Source organism: Scatophagus argus, chromosome 2 (genome assembly GCF_020382885.2).
Source record: "Scatophagus argus isolate fScaArg1 chromosome 2, fScaArg1.pri, whole genome shotgun sequence".
In the NCBI taxonomy this organism is placed as follows: domain Eukaryota; kingdom Metazoa; phylum Chordata; class Actinopteri; family Scatophagidae; genus Scatophagus; species Scatophagus argus.
Window position 1 is genome coordinate 9,648,451 of NC_058494.1, and position 17,326 is coordinate 9,665,776.

Below are 17,326 nucleotides of genomic sequence, written 5' to 3' on the forward strand. Positions count from 1 at the left end.
GGGAGAGAAACTCGGCGGTGACGCGGCTGACAGAGAAGGACGCAGGGGATGTGCAAAGCCGAGTGTCTCGCTGTTGTGTTACGCCGACAGTGGATACATGGCGGAGGAGCTGGCTCAGTTAAAGGGCGGGTCTGGACTGGTTTAACGTTACCTCGGTGTTTTCAATGTACAGTGACAAGCCCACCTTTCTGAGCCTCACACACATGGTGAAAACACATCATATCATATCCTATCCTATAAGGTTTGTATCTATAATTCACTGTTTTTTATTTTATTTCATTTAGGCCAAGAAGAGAATTCGGCTTCCTTCTGGACTGTGCTGTCCTCCCCCTTAAGAACAGATCCAGTTGTGGGAAGCACAGAGAAAGCGATATGGGCGTGTCCGTGTATTCAATATGCTGCAGGCCTGGAGGATTACTTCAATTACCCACAAAGTTGTGACAAATTTTAAAAAGACAAGAAAACATTATAAAAGCTGGTTGTTACAACACAGTGATGTTGCTCAAGCCAATGCAGCATGACTGCTGTGAGGTATGCTTTCAGGAGACACAGTGAGACTGCTATGAAAGTTTTTGTTTTTTTTATTATTGATCACTTCTTCAGTCTAAAGTGTCGAAAAATGTCCATCACAGTTTTCCGAGGCTCAAAATAAAGTCTGCTTCATTTGTTTGACCAGCAGTCCAGAATCCAAATATATTCATTGCTTTATGGGCAGCAGAGAAAGTAACTAACTGTCACTTTTGAGATGGTGGAATTAGCTCATTTTTGCCATTTTTGGCAACATATAAACATCTCAAACTATTCACTGATAATGAAAATATTTCTTTATTTATTTTCTGTCTGTTGACCAATTGTGGTAGAATGTACTGGACTGGCCTTCATACTTGGTATGCTTCATATTGTAAGAATCTGGTGCCCAGGGGTACAGATAAGATGGGACCTTGCAATGTGTTTCAGACTCCAATGATAATACTGAATAGGAAACAACATTGACCAAGCATTACCCACATTTTTTGGCCTCCTCCGGGGTTGTGATTCTGGGTGATGTGGGAAACTGAGTGAATACAATATTACTTTAAGCTTGTTGTATTTGACTGTGTCCATGTATGCATGCTGTAACAAGAGAGTCTCTGACATTTGTGTTGTAATAAACATACTTGAGAAAGGACAGCCTCATCGAGTTATTCTTTTATTCATCCAAGTAAAGACTGACCTGAAGTAAAATTTCTTTCACATCACAGGCTAAATAATTCTTTCACCTCTAAAATACGTATTTACTTTTACGTAAACGATTAAATACTCCTTATTCAATTTGAATTGTATCTTTGCAAATATACATAAAAATACAGATGACTTGATTTTGGAGGTTATGACCTCTACTAAATGTTACTACATCCTGAGGCGTTGATCTACAGGCCCTTCATGTTTCAGTGAGCTGGACATATTCTCTCGCATCCTCAAGCGCTGAGGGCGTGTGGTTTTCAGAGTTGTTTTCTGAGTTAGCCAAAGTGCTTGGTGTGAGTGTTTCAGATCCTGAGGTAGAGCCTTCGGAGGTTTGACAGAAGCTCTGCTGGAGTCTGCAGTCACCAGGAGTTAGCAGATTGTGGGTCACTGGCTCAGAGAAACCAGAGCCGGAGCAGCAGAAGTTTCTGGGACCGACAGGGAGAGGTATGAACTGCTGTGGCAGCGAATACCTCATCACTACAGGAAAACAATACCGCAAAAATTACACAGCCTGTAGCTGAATAAGCTTGACACCACATTATGTATATTAACAGTACTAATTAGTTATTTCTCTACTGTTTTCTTCCTCACACACCATACCTGACTGGATATAAGAGGTCAGGCTGTCTCTCAGGACAGAGTGGAAGATGGTGTCCGGGTGGATGAAGAGGGCTTGCTCTGAGCTCACCATAGCATAATAACGAGACAGATCCTAAACTCAAGACGAACTATCATTAAATAGAGACAACAAATTAAGAAGATAAACACACACAGAGGAAAAACACATACCTGTTCACCGACACCATGCGTAAATGCTGGCAGGGTTATCTGCAGCACAATCTCCAGAACCAACTGAGATCGAAGAGCTGACAGTTCTGTGTCCAGGTGCTGTGTTTGTTTGTATTAAATGGATGAGACAGAGACAAAGACAGGAAGAGGGAGAGAAATGTGGTTTGCAGTTCAAGAGAAGTGCATCTTTCCAAAACCTGCATTCTGTTACACACCTTGATGACTCTCTCTTTGACCCTACACAGCATCTCCGTGAGCTGGGAAGAGTCAGCACAGAAACATGGATATCGAGAGACCAGCCTCAAGAACATCACGGCACACATATCAACCACCTGGAAGAGAAAGGCGGCGGAGGGATGTGAGAGATGGGTTTGTTAAATTACTTTGCGGAGAGCGTTTTGAGCTTTGAGTACCAAAGGCCTCCAGGTTCCACTGTGGAGTCCCCACGTCTTCTGGAGCCACATGCGCCCCTCGAAGCTCAACTCCAGCTTGTCCAGGCAGTGCCACAACCTGGCGCTATCTGGTCCAAGGCCACTTAAAGGTGACAGCACCTGAGATAAAAACATCTTTAGTCAGCTACAATGCGATGCGTTGTGACTGAGCTGCCAGATGTATCAGCTCACATTAGAGTCTAGCTCTACGTACAAGTGTTTGATTATGGGTAAAAATGCTGAACAGATTGCACACTGCTTTAAGTCATTTCGTAAGTCATCTACATGCATTTTCACACATTACTCTTAATAATGACTACTTAAAAACATGACATGCGTTTCTATTAAAATATTTCATGCCTCAGGCCTTGTAAACACTTCACATACCACCACATAATTACACGATTGTATAGCTGCCAGTCAAATAATTAAGTGGACCAAAAAAACTATAAAAAACTCCTCTCCTGTTGCCTGAGGGACATTCTGATCAAAGATCTTCCTTCTGCCGCTAGTTTGTGCAAGACTTACAAAATCTTCAGCTATCGTGTTTAAGTTTAGAATCGCACATTGGACCATTTGAAATGAAGCAATGCTCTCTGAGACCCCACCAGTCACAGATTATGGCCTCAGTGTGAATGTGACTTGTCAGCATTGAGAACCAATGAATGATATTTAAGAGGCCTGGACGGTTGAAAAATTTGGGAGTTTCAGATTTTAATTTGGGCTGACCGATTGTTCCTGAAATCCAGGTCAGCAACGACCTTTTTATTATCAACATGTAGAAGGTAAATCAGAAATAATAACACCAGACTTTCCAATTCACCTGTGTTTTGATATCTTTCACTGATGTGCTCTTTGATCCCAGCTCGATGATGCCTTCGCATGCCTCCACGAAGTATTCCCAGGTAGAAGCAAATCCATCACAGGTGGGCGTGGCCACTTCCTGTAGAGTGCGGTCAAGCCTCGGGATGATTGTGTGTAGGAGAGTCTGTAACATCGGCCCACACATGTCCTCTAAGATGAGAAGAAGCAAATCAAGATAAAGAGCACAGTCTCATTTCACATCCTTTGACTTCACAGACACAAACGCACACCTGTGATCGTGTGAGCGATGTGGTCTTGCAGCAGACTGGCCTGTTGCAGTCCTGCAGAGATCAGTTTCTCCACATCAGAACGATACTGGGACAACTCGTCCTTCAGAGCAGCCAGGGCAACTTTTACCTGATCTTTTGCCGTCCTGTAGACCTCAGACAGTAACTGGCAGGCATACATAGATACAGGTGTACTGGACTTAAAAAAAGACAGAGATAAGATGCATTTAAGACCAAGTATTTGTCCTTTTTACTCACTCTGATCCAGGCTTTCCTCTTCTTGCTGTGATGGACAATAATCCTGGGAAATATTTGTTCCTTGAGGTAAAACATCATTTCTTCCATCACTAGGCTTACCAACACCTGAAGGGCAAAGAAAGACAGAATAAGAAATAGAAAGATGAAAGATGGGAAATATACAAGAGCCAAGAAGGCTCCAATGGTGATAAAAGCAGCAGACAGAGAAAAGAGAGAAGGAGGATTTATGGGAAGCACAGAGGTTTAAAGGATGAATTCTTGTCTGTTGACTCCTCACCTCTTCCTCGCTGCCCATCAGATGTACCTCTGTTCGACAGTTTCCTCTGATCTTCTTCAAGGAAGACACAGCATCTAAGAAGGCCCTGGAGTCTGGTGAATCTTCATACCAGAGTGCTAGCAGACAATACACAGTCAAGGCAGCAGATAAGGAAAAGAATAACTTTAAAAGAGGCATTGAAGCTTGTGGAAATGTTGTCTGGCTCATGCATGGGAACACCGTTACCAGAGCTCTGATGTTGTGCTGCAGCTCGCAGTATGTTGGCCCACTGTCTTTGTTCCTGGAGTGATCCGGTGGCCAGACACACTGGGGCGCTGTAAGGGTGCTGTATGAAGACAGGAAATGCGGTTGGGCAATCCCAACATGCCAGCTTACCACCTGCTTTACCTGCAGCAGACATGCACACAAAAGCACAGACATTAACACACACTGAAGTGAGATTTCAACAATGTGTGTGTTGGGGTGTAGACGATCGACAGCAGGCGCAGTTTAAAAGAATACCTGTGATGTGTGGGCACATGTCATCCACTATGTCACGATGCTTCTGTTCTGATGTGCAGATATGACAGCCAGAAAGCACCAGCTCTGTCTTACGCCCCCAACCACCTTCAAATACCTGCAGCATTCATAGTCACATCCAGACACAGTAGACAGACACTGCACTGCTGTATTTTAATTCACCCACTTTTTTACATTTTATATCTGCTATGTTATGTATGGTTGTGATTATTTATTCATTCAAGTTATTTTTTCTTTTTATTTCTTATGTTTGCTTTATGTTCATATGCTTCTTGTGAAGCACTTTGTAATGCTGGTTTTGACAAGCGCCACACAAATTAACTTTATGATGATGACGATGATGATGACAATGATGATGATGATGATGATGATTAAATAGCTCAGGGAACAGACAGCTCCTGGATTTTTGTTTGTACCTGTTTGGAATCACGACTCTCGACTGTGAAACTGTTCGTGACCTGTAGGTGGCGATGTGTCCAGATCCCATCCAGGTATTGAGGTAAAGTATCTTCTAACAAGGTTCCAGCATGTGCCACAATATCCTGAAGCACAAGGTGGAAGAGGTTAAAGCTGCTTCACTTTTAGCACTGTTGACACCTTTAATGCATAGTTTCAGGTTTCAGCTTGCAAAGGTGTGCAGACATAAATATTAAAATATCAAATATTTTAGATTTCCTCACAGGATGCTGAATTAGAGGACGGGGTTCGGTCGGCTCCATGTGCTTGTTCCTCATGTGGGTCAGTAGATTTGAGCTGAGATGACGTCGATAGAGAGGAGCCAGCGTCTCCATGATGTCAACAACGAGCTCTGTTCATTCACAGAAGGGAGGACTTCAGTAAGTTAGTTCCAGTGTGCCTGGTTTTGTTTTTTTATTTATTTAGGAAAGTTTCACTGAAAGGAAGCCTTCCTTTCCCCAGGAAAGCTCTGATCACACATTCACACAGTTACACACATTCACACTTGGGAGCTGTTCAGCAAAGCCAGTCTGATCTGCTGGCCACTGAGCAGCTCCACCGGAGCAGCTGGGATTCAGGGACTTACTGAACCCCAACTGAGGGATCAGCACTTGATACTCTTTCATGTTCTCCTCCCAGATGTATCCTGTCAATCCCTGGCATCAAACCCCCGCCCATAATGTATGGCTGAAACATTAAAGAGAAAAACCTGAAGAAATGGTAATCCCTTGCAATGTGGAGCAGAAGAGGTTAGTGAGTCTGGACCTGATGTGCTTTGATATTTACAGATCTCCACATTCATCAAAATACAGAATGTGGGAAATTGTGGGTTTTTCCACTAATTTGTCACCACAGTTGATGTAGAAATGCCAGAGCAACAGATATTGTATTAATTTGCAAACTGAATCTGTGTGCCTGCCTGCAGGCACTTGTGAGTACATGTTTGGTAAATAGCAGCATTCTCTGCTATTGAGCATGAATGACAAAAGACGGAGACAGTGAGGTTAAAGAACAGGAAGAGAGGGGAATTAAAGATAGCATGTTGTGCAAAAAAGAAGACATAAATGTTCAAGTTACAAAACAGTGACAGCCTTTTCCTGAAGCAACATTTTCTTTCCATCTTCACATCTTTCAGTAAGTGAGATGAGATTTCAGATTCGGGTGCAGATAATCATGTAAGATAAACATGTGACAATAAACAGAGCTTCCTGCTTCACATAACTGATGCTCACACACATTTACACCATCTCTATAGGCTCACCTGAGATGTACCTGTGTTCTTTGGAGTTTAGGTAACAGGTGAACTTCCCTCCCATTCTCTTTTGTTCCCCTTTTATCAGTCTCTTTCCTCACATTTTTCCTCTCCTCTGCTCTTGTCTTGTACTAAGCTGTTACCCTTATCGGTCGCAGCTGTTTATCCACCCCTTTAGCGCTCTGCCTCCACCCCTTCCTTTACTTGTACCTCACGTCACCTTGGCACACTTAATAGAAAGGATCTATGTTGACAGTCAATACTTGAGACAAACATGGCAAAGCAACAACTAACCCTACTGTTGCCCTCATACGCTAGTTTATTTGCAGCAATGTTAAACAGTGGAAACAGGATGGGGTGTGGAATTTTTCTCAGAATTTCACTGAGTACATGTGAACCGAGGAAAAGCAGATATCGTGGAGTTCTAGCACTTTCTTCACTGTGGACTGCATTTTGTGGGCACGATATGACTTTCTGTCAGCTGACCCCACCCACAATCAGTTGTTGTAACTGAGCTGTTGTAACTAGTGACTAATGGCGGGGGGCGAAGAGAATACAGCGAAGCCTTAACGTCACCAAACAGCATCGTTGTCATCACCTTCACAGTCTTTAAAATTCTTCCACTCAGCTGTCATGATTATTGGAGCAGAGGAAGCGTGGAGACAGCAGAAAGAGAGGGACAAAGAACCCTATAAAAACACGACAGGAAACACGTGCAAACATACAGAGACAGCTGCTGTACTACTGTGATGTGTTTCATCTTGTCTCAGTCAGTGTGTGAGAACTTGCTCAGAAATTATGTCTGATAGAAGAACGTTGGACACGTGCACACAATGATGCTTGCATAGCAGCAGCTGTATAAACAGCACAGACATAGATATGTCTATGTATGATAACCTGCACGAGACAAAGAAAGAAAGCTTTGAAGCTATTTTCACAAAAGACCTGATTATGAAAACGGTGCAATGCATCCTGGGATTTTTTTTAGCATACCTCTACCAGTGCTTCACTAAATGGTTGAGAATGCCATTAAATGGTCCTTTAATGTCATGTCTGTCTGCCTCTATATGTGAAATGAATGAGGAGAATAGTTGTGGACATCATTAATGACATGTAGTCATAGTGATATCACTGATAATCTCTCTGCTTACCTGTGACACATTTTAGTCTACGTTGTCCCCCCTGACCTGTCATAATCAAATTAAATATCATTCATTTCACCTGAGAGCAGGTGATTCCATGAAGTGCTGATCAGTGGATCTGAGAACTTCAAAATGTTCAAGGCCAATGAAACCTGATCCATCTAGCATACTGTAGCTCAGGCCTGACATGCAGGACATGAAGTATTGCTGCATGCGTCCAAACTGACCAACATGCAGACATTCTCTCTGACCCGCTGTTTTATTTAAACCTGAATCAGACAGGCTTGAACCAATAAGCACTACGTCATTAAAGAATTGAAACTACAAATGAAATCAGAAACTGCACATTACAAAAAACAAGCATATTACAAAATGTTATCAGAATCCAATTGCACATTAGTTTTGCTTGTAAAAAAACGAAATTGCATGTAAGCAGTTCAACACCTCTATGGAGAGAAATAGTAAAGTACACAAGTAAAGGCATGAATTTAGCCTTGGGCTGTGAGAATAGACCATTAATCACAGGGTTGTGAAAGTCAAACTGACACTACAGAGTGATGTATAGCTTCATCTAGTGTAGGCAAAGTTTAAAGTTTGAGAGGGAGTGTGTGAGCAGATCTGTACACAGTAGAGCACCAATCTGCACAAACCATGCCTCACGTCCAGACTGATGTATGGCAACTGCACACAGGACACTGATACCAACACACATGAACACACTGCCCCTCCCCTCTTTTTTGTGTCCTCTCTGGTGTTCTCTGCTTCTTTCTCACACAAACCAAACTGGCTTCAAATCTGGAGGCTCCGACCGCAATGAGCTGCCAATCCTTTCTCCTTGTCTCCCTTACTGGAGCAGAGGCAGAAGGCCTCGCCTTGCCTCCCTGGTCAGCTGACTCTCCAGAGCAGTGAGAGGAACATGGTATCTGTCTATGGTCTGTTTGGATGACCTGGAGCCTTTATGAAAACAAGGTGAAGCTGTGAGCCATGCTGGACACCGAGGCTGCAACTACTGCAAGGTAGGAATAAGGCCCTGCAACTCCGACTGCAGAACATTTGAACTGCACTGAAAACATTCAGCTATAAACTATGTACATATTTGAGCCCATGAGACAATAATAATAATGTTAAATCAATGTAAACAGATAACCATTTATTTTCCCTCTCCAATTCAACCCTTAAATCATTCCTAAATTAAAAGTACATATGTTGTTGCAAAGTATACAAATAATTACAGGTTTTTGCTATTTTTGCTTCAGTGAAAGACTGGTTCATAACCCTTTTGGCTTGTCCATCCATCCATCCATCCATCCATCCATCAAATGTTTTGGCTTGTGTCCCCTTTAAACAGTGGATCTTCCTCAAGTGGTCCCCATCATGTGTTTATTTGTCCAGTCCAAACAAAGTGGTTTTCCCTCTCAAACTATTTCATTTGATTATGTTTAGAGGTCTCATTGACTAAAAGTTTCTGTATTCCGCAAATAAAAACAAATACTATAAGAATTATTAAAGAGCAGATGTGAAGATATTTTGTGCAGGTGGTTATATTCTTTCTTGTCAAATTAATCATCTTGTGAATCCAGAGATTACACTTACACTTGCTTTGAGGGAACCACTTTAGTAAAACAGGCCTATTTATTCCTCTACTGAGAGCTCTACAGCATCATGCTGAAGGACTGAGTGCACAGCAGCTGGCAGGAGTTCCCTGTTTTCCTCAAGGACATTTCAGCAGGACAGATGATTGCCAAAAAAAGTACATGAATGATGGTTTTGAAGTCCTGCTGCTACAAAGCCAAACCAAACAGGAGCACAAAGAAATCAAAGAGCAGCAAAGCTCTAAACAAAGATTTGAACCTTGCTGAGACTAAGGAGTGCCGTTTCAAGACCGTTTCATACTTTTTCATTAACGTGCTTTGTGTATCCACTGCAGATATGTAAACAAGCAGGCAGTCAGGCATTTTTTTCAACTCCTGTTCCTGCACACACAGATGCTGCCTTGTGTTAATCCAAGATTAGTTTATACAGGCAAAATTTAGAGTGATTTTTAAAGAGGCACCAAGCTGAAACTAGGCTGGTGATTACTGTTGCTATCATCATGTAAAAAATGCATATTTAGATCTCATAAGATATAAAATTTGATCCACACAGACAAACTCATAAAAATACTAAGAATAATCTCAAGCACTGATGGGTTAAGTGTCTGTGATGATATGACAAAAAACACATAAAACGTGATGATGATAAAACACATATGCTAATAAACTGTTAGTTTGTTGATTTAGTCAGTGCTGAGTAAAAGTACCTAAGTAATATAAAGAAAATGCACTTTAAGTATCAAAAGTGATACTTATTATGTACAGTGAATGAGCTAAGAAGTATATGTTGATTTTTTTAATGTAAATAGTTTGTACAGTTTTGGACTTAAATAAAGATTGAGTTAAATTTTGTTCTTTTGTTTTTGCTTCTGCTTTTTGGGGGTCCTTGTTTTTTGTAAAATCTAACAATTTCTGTAACTTTAGAAAGCTAACAATATGACATCCACACTGACCACTCCCTCTCAAGGACTAAATATCGATAACTCACCACTTTAGCAGGGTCTGTGTGAGACTGGACTTTGATGAAGGGACGCTAGCATTCATGAGCACTGATGCTGAGACACATCTTTTCTCTTCTGGACACTGCCTTATTGACAAGGTGTACTCAAACTTTGAGAGTGTATCAGTGTGGGGTCAGCTTACGTCTCTGTGATAATCAGGTGATGTAAAGCAAAATCTTTCAATGGGGGAGACATTAACAGTGGATTGACCAAGAACAACAAAACAAGATAACAAACGCGGACATCTGACGGAAGACAAAAACTCAGCAATTAGTTCCATGAGAGAGGAGAAGAGAAGCAAACCTCAGAGATGCACTGCAAATGACCAGCTCAATCAAACAAATCCCACCGGAAAGGAAAAGACAAAAGGCAGCAGACCTGCTGTCAAAAAACAGAGCAGCAGGTTCAGTGTGACCTACCATGTGTCACTGAACTGAAAACTGAAAAAATCATCATCAATCAATCTGCCAGTCACAAACAAACTCAGATGAAACATGTTCATCATCTGGTTTATCCATCCATCCATCCATTTTCTATACCGCTTATCCGTCAGGGTCGCGGGGGAGCTGGAGCCTATCCCAACACTGGTTTATCATCCTTGTGAAAAACCTAAAAAAAAATAAAAATAGCCTCCATAATGAAGGGAGGAGGGTGTGGTGGATGAACAGGTTGACTTAAATTGACTTATTTGTGTCTTCTGTCGCAAATTGTTTAAGTTTAGGCAACAAAACTAAACTGGTTAAATTTAGAAAACGATCTTCCACTTCCACTAACATGTGCCAAGCTAACATGCTAGACTTGGACAGTGATCAGAGAGACGGACATCACAGAGACTAATAACTTGAGTTGTACTTCAAATTGCAATCCGCATTTTATCCTGTGTTTATTTTATTTTCAGATGGAGATTACTGGTGTAAAACTCTTAATGTTTTCTCAAGATTTCATCTTTTTTTTTTTTTTTTTTTTAAAAAAAGAATTTTACTGGACTGGAAAGACACTGACAAAAGGTAAAATAGTGTACAATGTAAGAAAAATGGGCCTATGCTGAATTTGCTTTAAAAATAAAATTAAATTAAAAATTAAAAATTAAAAAGACTTGGAATAAATGAGTGTATTCAACTGAAAATGACGATATAATATTTCCACATGAGTTTTCATAGGGATGAGGTTGTTACTAAATCCATGGAGATGCATCTTTGTGTTTTCTTTCTCTTTCCTCTTTGAAATATACACACCATCCTCACAGTCTGTACGTTTCAGCCTCCCGCTGCCTCATAGACACACTCTGCCCTCCATGATGGCATTATACAGTTCATCAGTAACAGCCTCGTAACATCCAGCACGACTGTTCAGAAAATAAATCTTTTCACTTGAATCTTGTGGTTTGTATCCGTCCCTCCGCAGTCGTGTCTTTTGAATTTTGAAAGTACCTTTTGGAGGACAAAATTGGAAAATTAAGTTAATGTGTGACTTTTTTTTAATGTGTGCGGTTGCCTGTCCTTGCATCAGTGTCTCACCTGTAGTGTCAACAGATGGCATGAGTCGAAGGAAGACGGGACGTGCGTAGGGAGGCAGCGCTTTCTGTACAGCGTTCAAGAATGCAGTGAGGTCAAACTGGCCTCCTGTGTGAGCTACAGCTGCCATTCCAGCCTTTCCCTCTACACCTGCACACATGGAGGACAGGTGAGGTAACCAATAAGCAACATGATGTAACACATGTTAAGACCTTGACAGTCTTTTCTCATCTCTACCTGGTAAAGAGACTCCATAGACAGCTACATCAGTGTGTCCCAGCAGGCTGCTGAGGACTCCCTCCACCTCTGTGGTGGAAACGTTCTCCCCCCGCCAACGAAACGTGTCGCCACTGCGGTCCCTGAAATAAATGTAGCCATATTCATCCATCACCAGTATGTCACCTGAGAGACATAGATGAAAAGAAAAACAATCATCAGCATCCCCGTAGGAGGTCATGGAGTAGAAAGTAAAGTCTGTAGTGATGATGATTCACCAGTACAGTTTGACTTGAAATGATAGTGATTCATACAAAACACTATAAGAAATGTAGAAAATTTCACCATTATGGACTTTAATTAAGATTTCTCATCATGACTCCTTGTAGCGGGCTTTACAGAAGTGAAACACAACATCTCCTGTGTCCGAACTGTGTAACTTCCTGTGTGTCTGTGGGTATTTAAATCTATTTTTGTCATCTGTGCTTCTGTTGTGTCTCTGTAGGATAGCCACTTCATTTCAAGGGTTAAATTAAATCTATCCTCTCTTTTAGTCATAATTGTTTTCTTTCCACTCTTAGGAAGATGGAACGTATCCCAGCATGCACTGTGTGGAACATGTGAAACACAATGGAAAGATTCCCAGTTCTTCATCACAGACAGTGAATCACTAATGTTAACACTTAAGTCTCCAATCCAACTGTCACATGTTTATGTCTCCAGACTGTGGGTGGAAACGATTATGAACTCAGACAGTCAGTCATCATTATTGTGATTGTTTTATAATATCTACAGAGTTAAACATACCTGAGACATAAACAGAGTCTCCCATCTTGAAGACGTTGTGAGCTATTTTCTTACTGGTAGCATCTCGATCAACGTAACCATCAAATCTCCTGAGCGGATCGGTGTGGTTGATGCGTCCCACGAGCATACCTGGCTCACCTGCAGAAACATTTTTTATCCAGTTTTTCCAGGCTTTGTTTGTGTGTGTGTGTGTATGTGTGTGTGTGTGTGTTCTCACCAGGCAAACAGGGTATACACAGTCCCTGTGAATCCCTGAGCAGCTCTCCGGTCTCCTCCTGCACCCTGACCAGTCTGATGGGGTAAAAACTGGGCAGGATGCGACTATTGAAGCCACACGCCCCCACCTGGACCCATGTAAAACATGAGACAGGACACAATTTGGAAAACCCTTCACTCTACCTTGAAGTTGTTTGAAAAAAAAAAAAAAACACACACCTTTCCGTCTATATTGATCAGGCTGCAGTTGCACTCAGTGGCACCATAAAACTCCCCAACTCGATGTATTCTGAATCTCCGGACAAACTCTTCCCACACTGAGGGACGGAGGCCGTTACCAATGGCAATGCGCACCTGGTGATGTGCCTCAGATGAGCAAACAGGTTGGGCCAACAGGTAACGACAAATCTCACCTATGTATAGAAAAACCTGGACACACACACACAGCCACAGACCAAGGCAGGACAACATAACTTTTTTTCAGTGAATACAGGCTGAGAGATTTAATAGGACTACTAGCAACTGGACATTCGTCTTTGTTAGTGACTTTGGTGGCAGGGTGTACTCACAGTGCAGTTGTGCTTGACACAGTCATCCCAGAAGCAGCTGGCTGAGAACTTCCTCCTGACTACAACAGTCAAACCAAACAGCAAACACTGGCCTACACCCATGATGGTACCTGCAAACATTCATATTTTCGACACATATACATATATATATATATATATACACATATACTGTACATACACACAGTGGATATGTGCACACACAGAGACTAATAATAATAATAATCACTAAACAGATTGCATACAAGTCAGAGATACACTCTTGACTCAGATGTCACCCTACAGTTAATAATATTATACTGCAAGGTCCATAAAGACATGTTGGATGAGTTAGTGCAGAAGAACCCACACAGGGTTCTGACCTTAACCCCATCGAACATTTTTGGGATGAACTGGAACAGAGATTGTGAGCCAGGACTTTTGTCCAACATCAGTGCCTGATCTCACAAATGATCTACTGCATGAATGGGCAAAAATTCCCACAGAAACACATCAAAACCTTGTGGAAAACCTTCACAGAAGAGTGGAAGTTGTTACAGCTGCAAAGCTGTCTATGTATTTAGAATGTCCTTGTTGCTGTAATAGTCAGGTGTCCCAAAACATTTGTCTATATAGGATATGTTATTTGTTGCACACAGTAATAATGATGTGTTAATGCCGACTGGTGTGATGGTGCTTTCATTAATGTGATAAAAACAATGTTGCTATGAGCATAATTAAATATAATTATGATGATTATATTAGCATCATGGTATACAAGGAAATGTGCTTGTAAGGAGGTGAGAATTAGATTATCAGTCCGTGGACACTGGACACAATTATATAATATGTTTAGTGAGAGAAATCTGTTCCTCAATATACAACAATATGTTCTATTGAAGACAGGGGGAAAGGGTAGTGGCTGAGAGAGAGCAAATCAAGGGAGGCCTACCTGCAGAATGATACAGGGGCAGACAGTTGTAGAAGATGTCATCATGATGCAAGCCAAAGGAGTGGAAACCAAAGGAGGCGATCCGGTAATACCTGACACAAAGGATTCATAATCTGGGGCTCTTTTGTAGACAAATGGTTTCTGCACATGCTGTTATAATGTTGCTGCTTCATACACCCAACTCTGTTCCCAGATTTTCCTGTCTGTCTCTTGCATTGTTGATGCAATCGAAAATTGAAATATCCAGCAGCCCTGTTGAGTGTCATTTAAAACATTTCTGTCAAGACAAACTCACCGACTGTGTACCACCACAGCTGCTTTTGGCATTCCTGTTGTACCAGAGGTGTAGATGTAGAAAAGTTTGTCTGTATGGGCAGGGAGAGGAGAAGAGAAGAAAACCTAAGTGAGATGTTAGAAGCTAAATTTTAATAAGGAGTGTTGAGTACTTTCTCGTCTTCATGCTTTGTCTTTTGCTTTTGCCTCACATTTCTGGTATGTCCCCCGACAACCCTTAACATGTCACTGTATCTGCTCCCATATCGTCTGGTGCAAGCAAAGACTTGAAAAGTATTAACTGAGGAATGTCGTGTGATAACAAAGGTTAGAAAAAAACCCTAAACAAAACAACACAGGTTAGCAAATCAATAAAGGAAATTTCATTGCACAAATATGTCATCTAATAAGTCAGAAGTGACTTTTAAGGTGAAATTTAAAAGTGTCATATCAAATAAAAAGAAAAATCCTTTCACAGTGCACTTAAATGTTGCATGACATGTGATATTTTAGTTATGTGATAAGTTAGTTGATGATTTGCTTAAAAGTGGTGTGTGCACTTATGTTCATGCACTATTGAGTGGATTAAGTCAAAATAAGATGAGTGAGAGTTAATTCTGGCAGCGAGCAGTTTTCTCTGGCAGGCAAAGACTTGCTGAGAAAAATAAGGTGTTGCAATCAAAACTGTGATATGTAACATAAGAACATGATATGGTAATACATTTGTACCCGTACCCCCATGCACAAACACGACGCAGAGCCTCACCATTGAATTCCTTCCTAGGTGTGTAGTGTGGTGGGTGTTTGGGTGAGTGGTCCAGCAGGGTGTCCAGGCTATGCACATGCAGGCCGCAGAGCTTCTCTTCACCGTCCTGCTCACCACTGCTGAACAAAACCATGTCGGACTGCAGAGAGCCACTCACCTCTGACACCGCTGTGGGACAATCAGCATTAGCTGAGATCATCAAACTTTCAGTCAACATTTCCAGCTAACTACATCCACAATATTTTTAATTTTATTTAAGATAAGTTCCTACCTTCTCTCATTTCTGTCCCAAACACCATTGCCCGAGCACCAGACACACTGACACAATGCAGTAACGATTTCTGTCGAAGGTTGTTGTTGATTAGTGCAGCCTCCACACCAATCATAGCAAGGCCCAGCCACAGAGCCACCACTAACGGCTTGCTTTCCATGTACAAGGCCACCACATCTCCCTCTGCCCATCCCTGTGCCAGTGCCCAGTGAGCCACAGCATGGCATCGCTCCTGCAGCTCCATGAAACTCCAAACCTGGAGTAAAATTAATGAGAAAATACGGTAAGTCTTGACAACAATATGACTGATTTATTTGTAACACTCAATGACTACCCACCTCTCCTGTAGCCTCATAGATTAAAGCAGGTTTGTTGGGGTGCTTTGTTGCTATCTGAACAAAGAGGGCAGGGATGGTACGTCTATTTCGCAGATTACAGTACATGGAAAACCTCACTCGCAGGATAACAACAAGACACCTTTTAAACAAAGGAGTGGAAAATTGAGGAATCAAATCAAGTTAAAAGGAGCACGGAGCAGGCATCATGGAAGATGAGTGTAAAACATATACAAATCACTCACATTAGGTCTCTTTTGATGGTACATAGAGCTACATGTACAGACTTCCAGGAACCCCTCCAGAAAAAGCAGAGCCCCAGCCCTGCCAACAGACTGCAGAGCCAGGGGAGACAGAGTAGCCTTACTGCCCCAAACACACCCAGGCACACTATGACACTACTCATCAGACTCATCGTATTATCTGTGGGGATACAAACAGTGACCTCATACACCAAAACAAACACATTTACACAGAATATTGATGAGAGGAGGCTTACCTATCCAGGAACGTCAACCCTGCTCTTGCAAGAAGTATAGCAAGGGGCTAACAGCAACAGCTAGCTGTGAAGTGCTCCTCCACCAGTCCAAAAAAGTGTCAGTGAAGAATCTGCTGGAGTCACAGTGTGAACAGCAGCCCAGCAGAGCTGTCAGAGGTAAAAATGTGTGTTCGGCGGAAGCATGTGGAGTAGTTGAGAGCAGCGCAAGTTACAACTCATAAAGTCCTACGTCACTGTAGCACAATGTGTGAGTCATCACCCTGCGAGGACAACATCACGTCTGATTTATGACTTCATGAATGCATGATTTAATGGCAAAGAAATCAATGATTGTAAATGTGGTGAATTGTTTTACTTTACTTTACTGACATTCATATTCCCTCTGTTGTGTGTAGTGCTATTTATCCATATAGATTTAGTTTTGGTGTGAGTTGCCAAGTTTAGGAGGTATTGACTGTAGAGATGTCCGTCTTGCCAATGACAATGTCTCTTACCCAAGATACCACCTCCACAGACCTTGTTCTGAGTAGATTCATACAGGAACAGCTCCTTGGTTGTGTATATATGTGAACGTTTTATACTTGTTGAATTTTAAAATGTCAACTAAATCGAAAGTTAATTTTTCACTTTATTTAATTCTGTCTAGTTCATTATCAAAAACTCATTCAGCCTTTTAAGTTTAAGTCTATTTTATACTGGGGTCATATGCAGTAGTGTATAATCATTTGTGTAGCATATATGTGGACTAATGGTCATGTCAGTAAAGTTAAATTTAATTTGAAAGAAAGAAATAAGAGATTCAGAGAGAGTTCAAAAAACAAGACTTATTTACTGTAATTAGGAGGCATTCAGTATAAATCATGTTGAACAACAACATAATGTGTAAATAACAATAACAGT

The 17,326-nt window shown here is 41.5% G+C and overlaps 2 protein-coding genes and 1 long non-coding RNA gene across 10 annotated transcripts; 1 reads left to right on the plus strand and 2 right to left on the minus strand.

The window, feature by feature from the left end:
* Positions 1–30: 30 nt before the first annotated feature.
* On the plus strand, positions 31–1,166 carry LOC124068945. 2 transcript variants are annotated; one of them, XR_006844999.1, is made up of 2 exons: positions 31–166; positions 285–1,166. It is a non-coding gene; the product is annotated as an uncharacterized LOC124068945 (long non-coding RNA). The 2 variants fall into 2 exon arrangements; XR_006845000.1 differs by having other exon boundaries at positions 69–206.
* Positions 1,167–1,176: 10 nt separating this feature from the next.
* LOC124068923 (protein Niban 1-like) lies at positions 1,177–6,463 on the minus strand. Of its 4 annotated transcripts, none has more exons than XM_046407525.1 (14): positions 6,307–6,463; positions 5,270–5,397; positions 5,006–5,131; positions 4,572–4,686; positions 4,296–4,457; positions 4,071–4,186; positions 3,893–3,898; positions 3,539–3,734; positions 3,268–3,458; positions 2,397–2,564; positions 2,229–2,345; positions 2,014–2,112; positions 1,825–1,936; positions 1,177–1,701 (listed from the first exon to the last, which is right to left on the minus strand). In XM_046407525.1, exons 1-14 carry the CDS (start codon positions 6,359–6,361, stop codon positions 1,421–1,423), a joined length of 1,872 nt encoding a protein of 623 aa, XP_046263481.1. In that variant the 5' UTR covers positions 6,362–6,463; the 3' UTR covers positions 1,177–1,420. The 4 variants fall into 4 exon arrangements, with proteins under 4 accessions (XP_046263481.1, XP_046263473.1, XP_046263463.1 ...); XM_046407517.1 differs by having other exon boundaries at positions 2,427–2,564; positions 3,539–3,701; positions 3,794–3,898; XM_046407507.1 differs by having other exon boundaries at positions 3,539–3,701; positions 3,794–3,898.
* Positions 6,464–7,832: 1,369 nt separating this feature from the next.
* LOC124068949 (long-chain fatty acid transport protein 1-like) lies at positions 7,833–16,690 on the minus strand. Of its 4 annotated transcripts, XM_046407556.1 has the most exons (14): positions 16,427–16,623; positions 16,173–16,350; positions 15,931–16,069; positions 15,593–15,848; positions 15,322–15,489; positions 14,578–14,647; positions 14,283–14,374; positions 13,355–13,464; positions 13,005–13,214; positions 12,787–12,913; positions 12,570–12,707; positions 11,784–11,948; positions 11,550–11,696; positions 7,833–11,462 (listed from the first exon to the last, which is right to left on the minus strand). In XM_046407556.1, exons 2-14 carry the CDS (start codon positions 16,340–16,342, stop codon positions 11,305–11,307), a joined length of 1,950 nt encoding a protein of 649 aa, XP_046263512.1. In that variant the 5' UTR covers positions 16,343–16,350; positions 16,427–16,623; the 3' UTR covers positions 7,833–11,304. The 4 variants fall into 4 exon arrangements, with proteins under 4 accessions (XP_046263512.1, XP_046263520.1, XP_046263529.1 ...); XM_046407564.1 differs by having other exon boundaries at positions 16,173–16,624; XM_046407573.1 differs by lacking the exon at positions 16,427–16,623 and having other exon boundaries at positions 15,931–15,984; positions 16,173–16,344.
* Positions 16,691–17,326: the final 636 nt, after the last annotated feature.

Excerpts from the sequence above, each read along its gene's own strand:
- LOC124068923 (XM_046407507.1), bottom strand. The coding sequence starts at position 6,361 with ATGGGAGGGAAGTTCACCTGTTACCTAAACTCCAAAGAACACAGGTAC. Across the intron at positions 3,702-3,793 it reads AGAGGAAAGCCTGGATCAGA|TTACTGTCTGAGGTCTACAG; the intron begins GTGAGTAAAAAG and ends TATGCCTGCCAG. Across the intron at positions 2,113-2,228 it reads TCAAAGAGAGAGTCATCAAG|CACCTGGACACAGAACTGTC; the intron begins GTGTGTAACAGA and ends AAACAAACACAG.
- LOC124068949 (XM_046407564.1), bottom strand. The coding sequence starts at position 16,342 with ATGAGTCTGATGAGTAGTGTCATAGTGTGCCTGGGTGTGTTTGGGGCA. Across the intron at positions 13,465-14,282 it reads GCCCCTGTATCATTCTGCAG|GTACCATCATGGGTGTAGGC; the intron begins GTAGGCCTCCCT and ends GAATGTTTGCAG. Across the intron at positions 12,914-13,004 it reads TGATCAATATAGACGGAAAG|GTGGGGGCGTGTGGCTTCAA; the intron begins GTGTGTGTTTTT and ends ACATGGGTCCAG.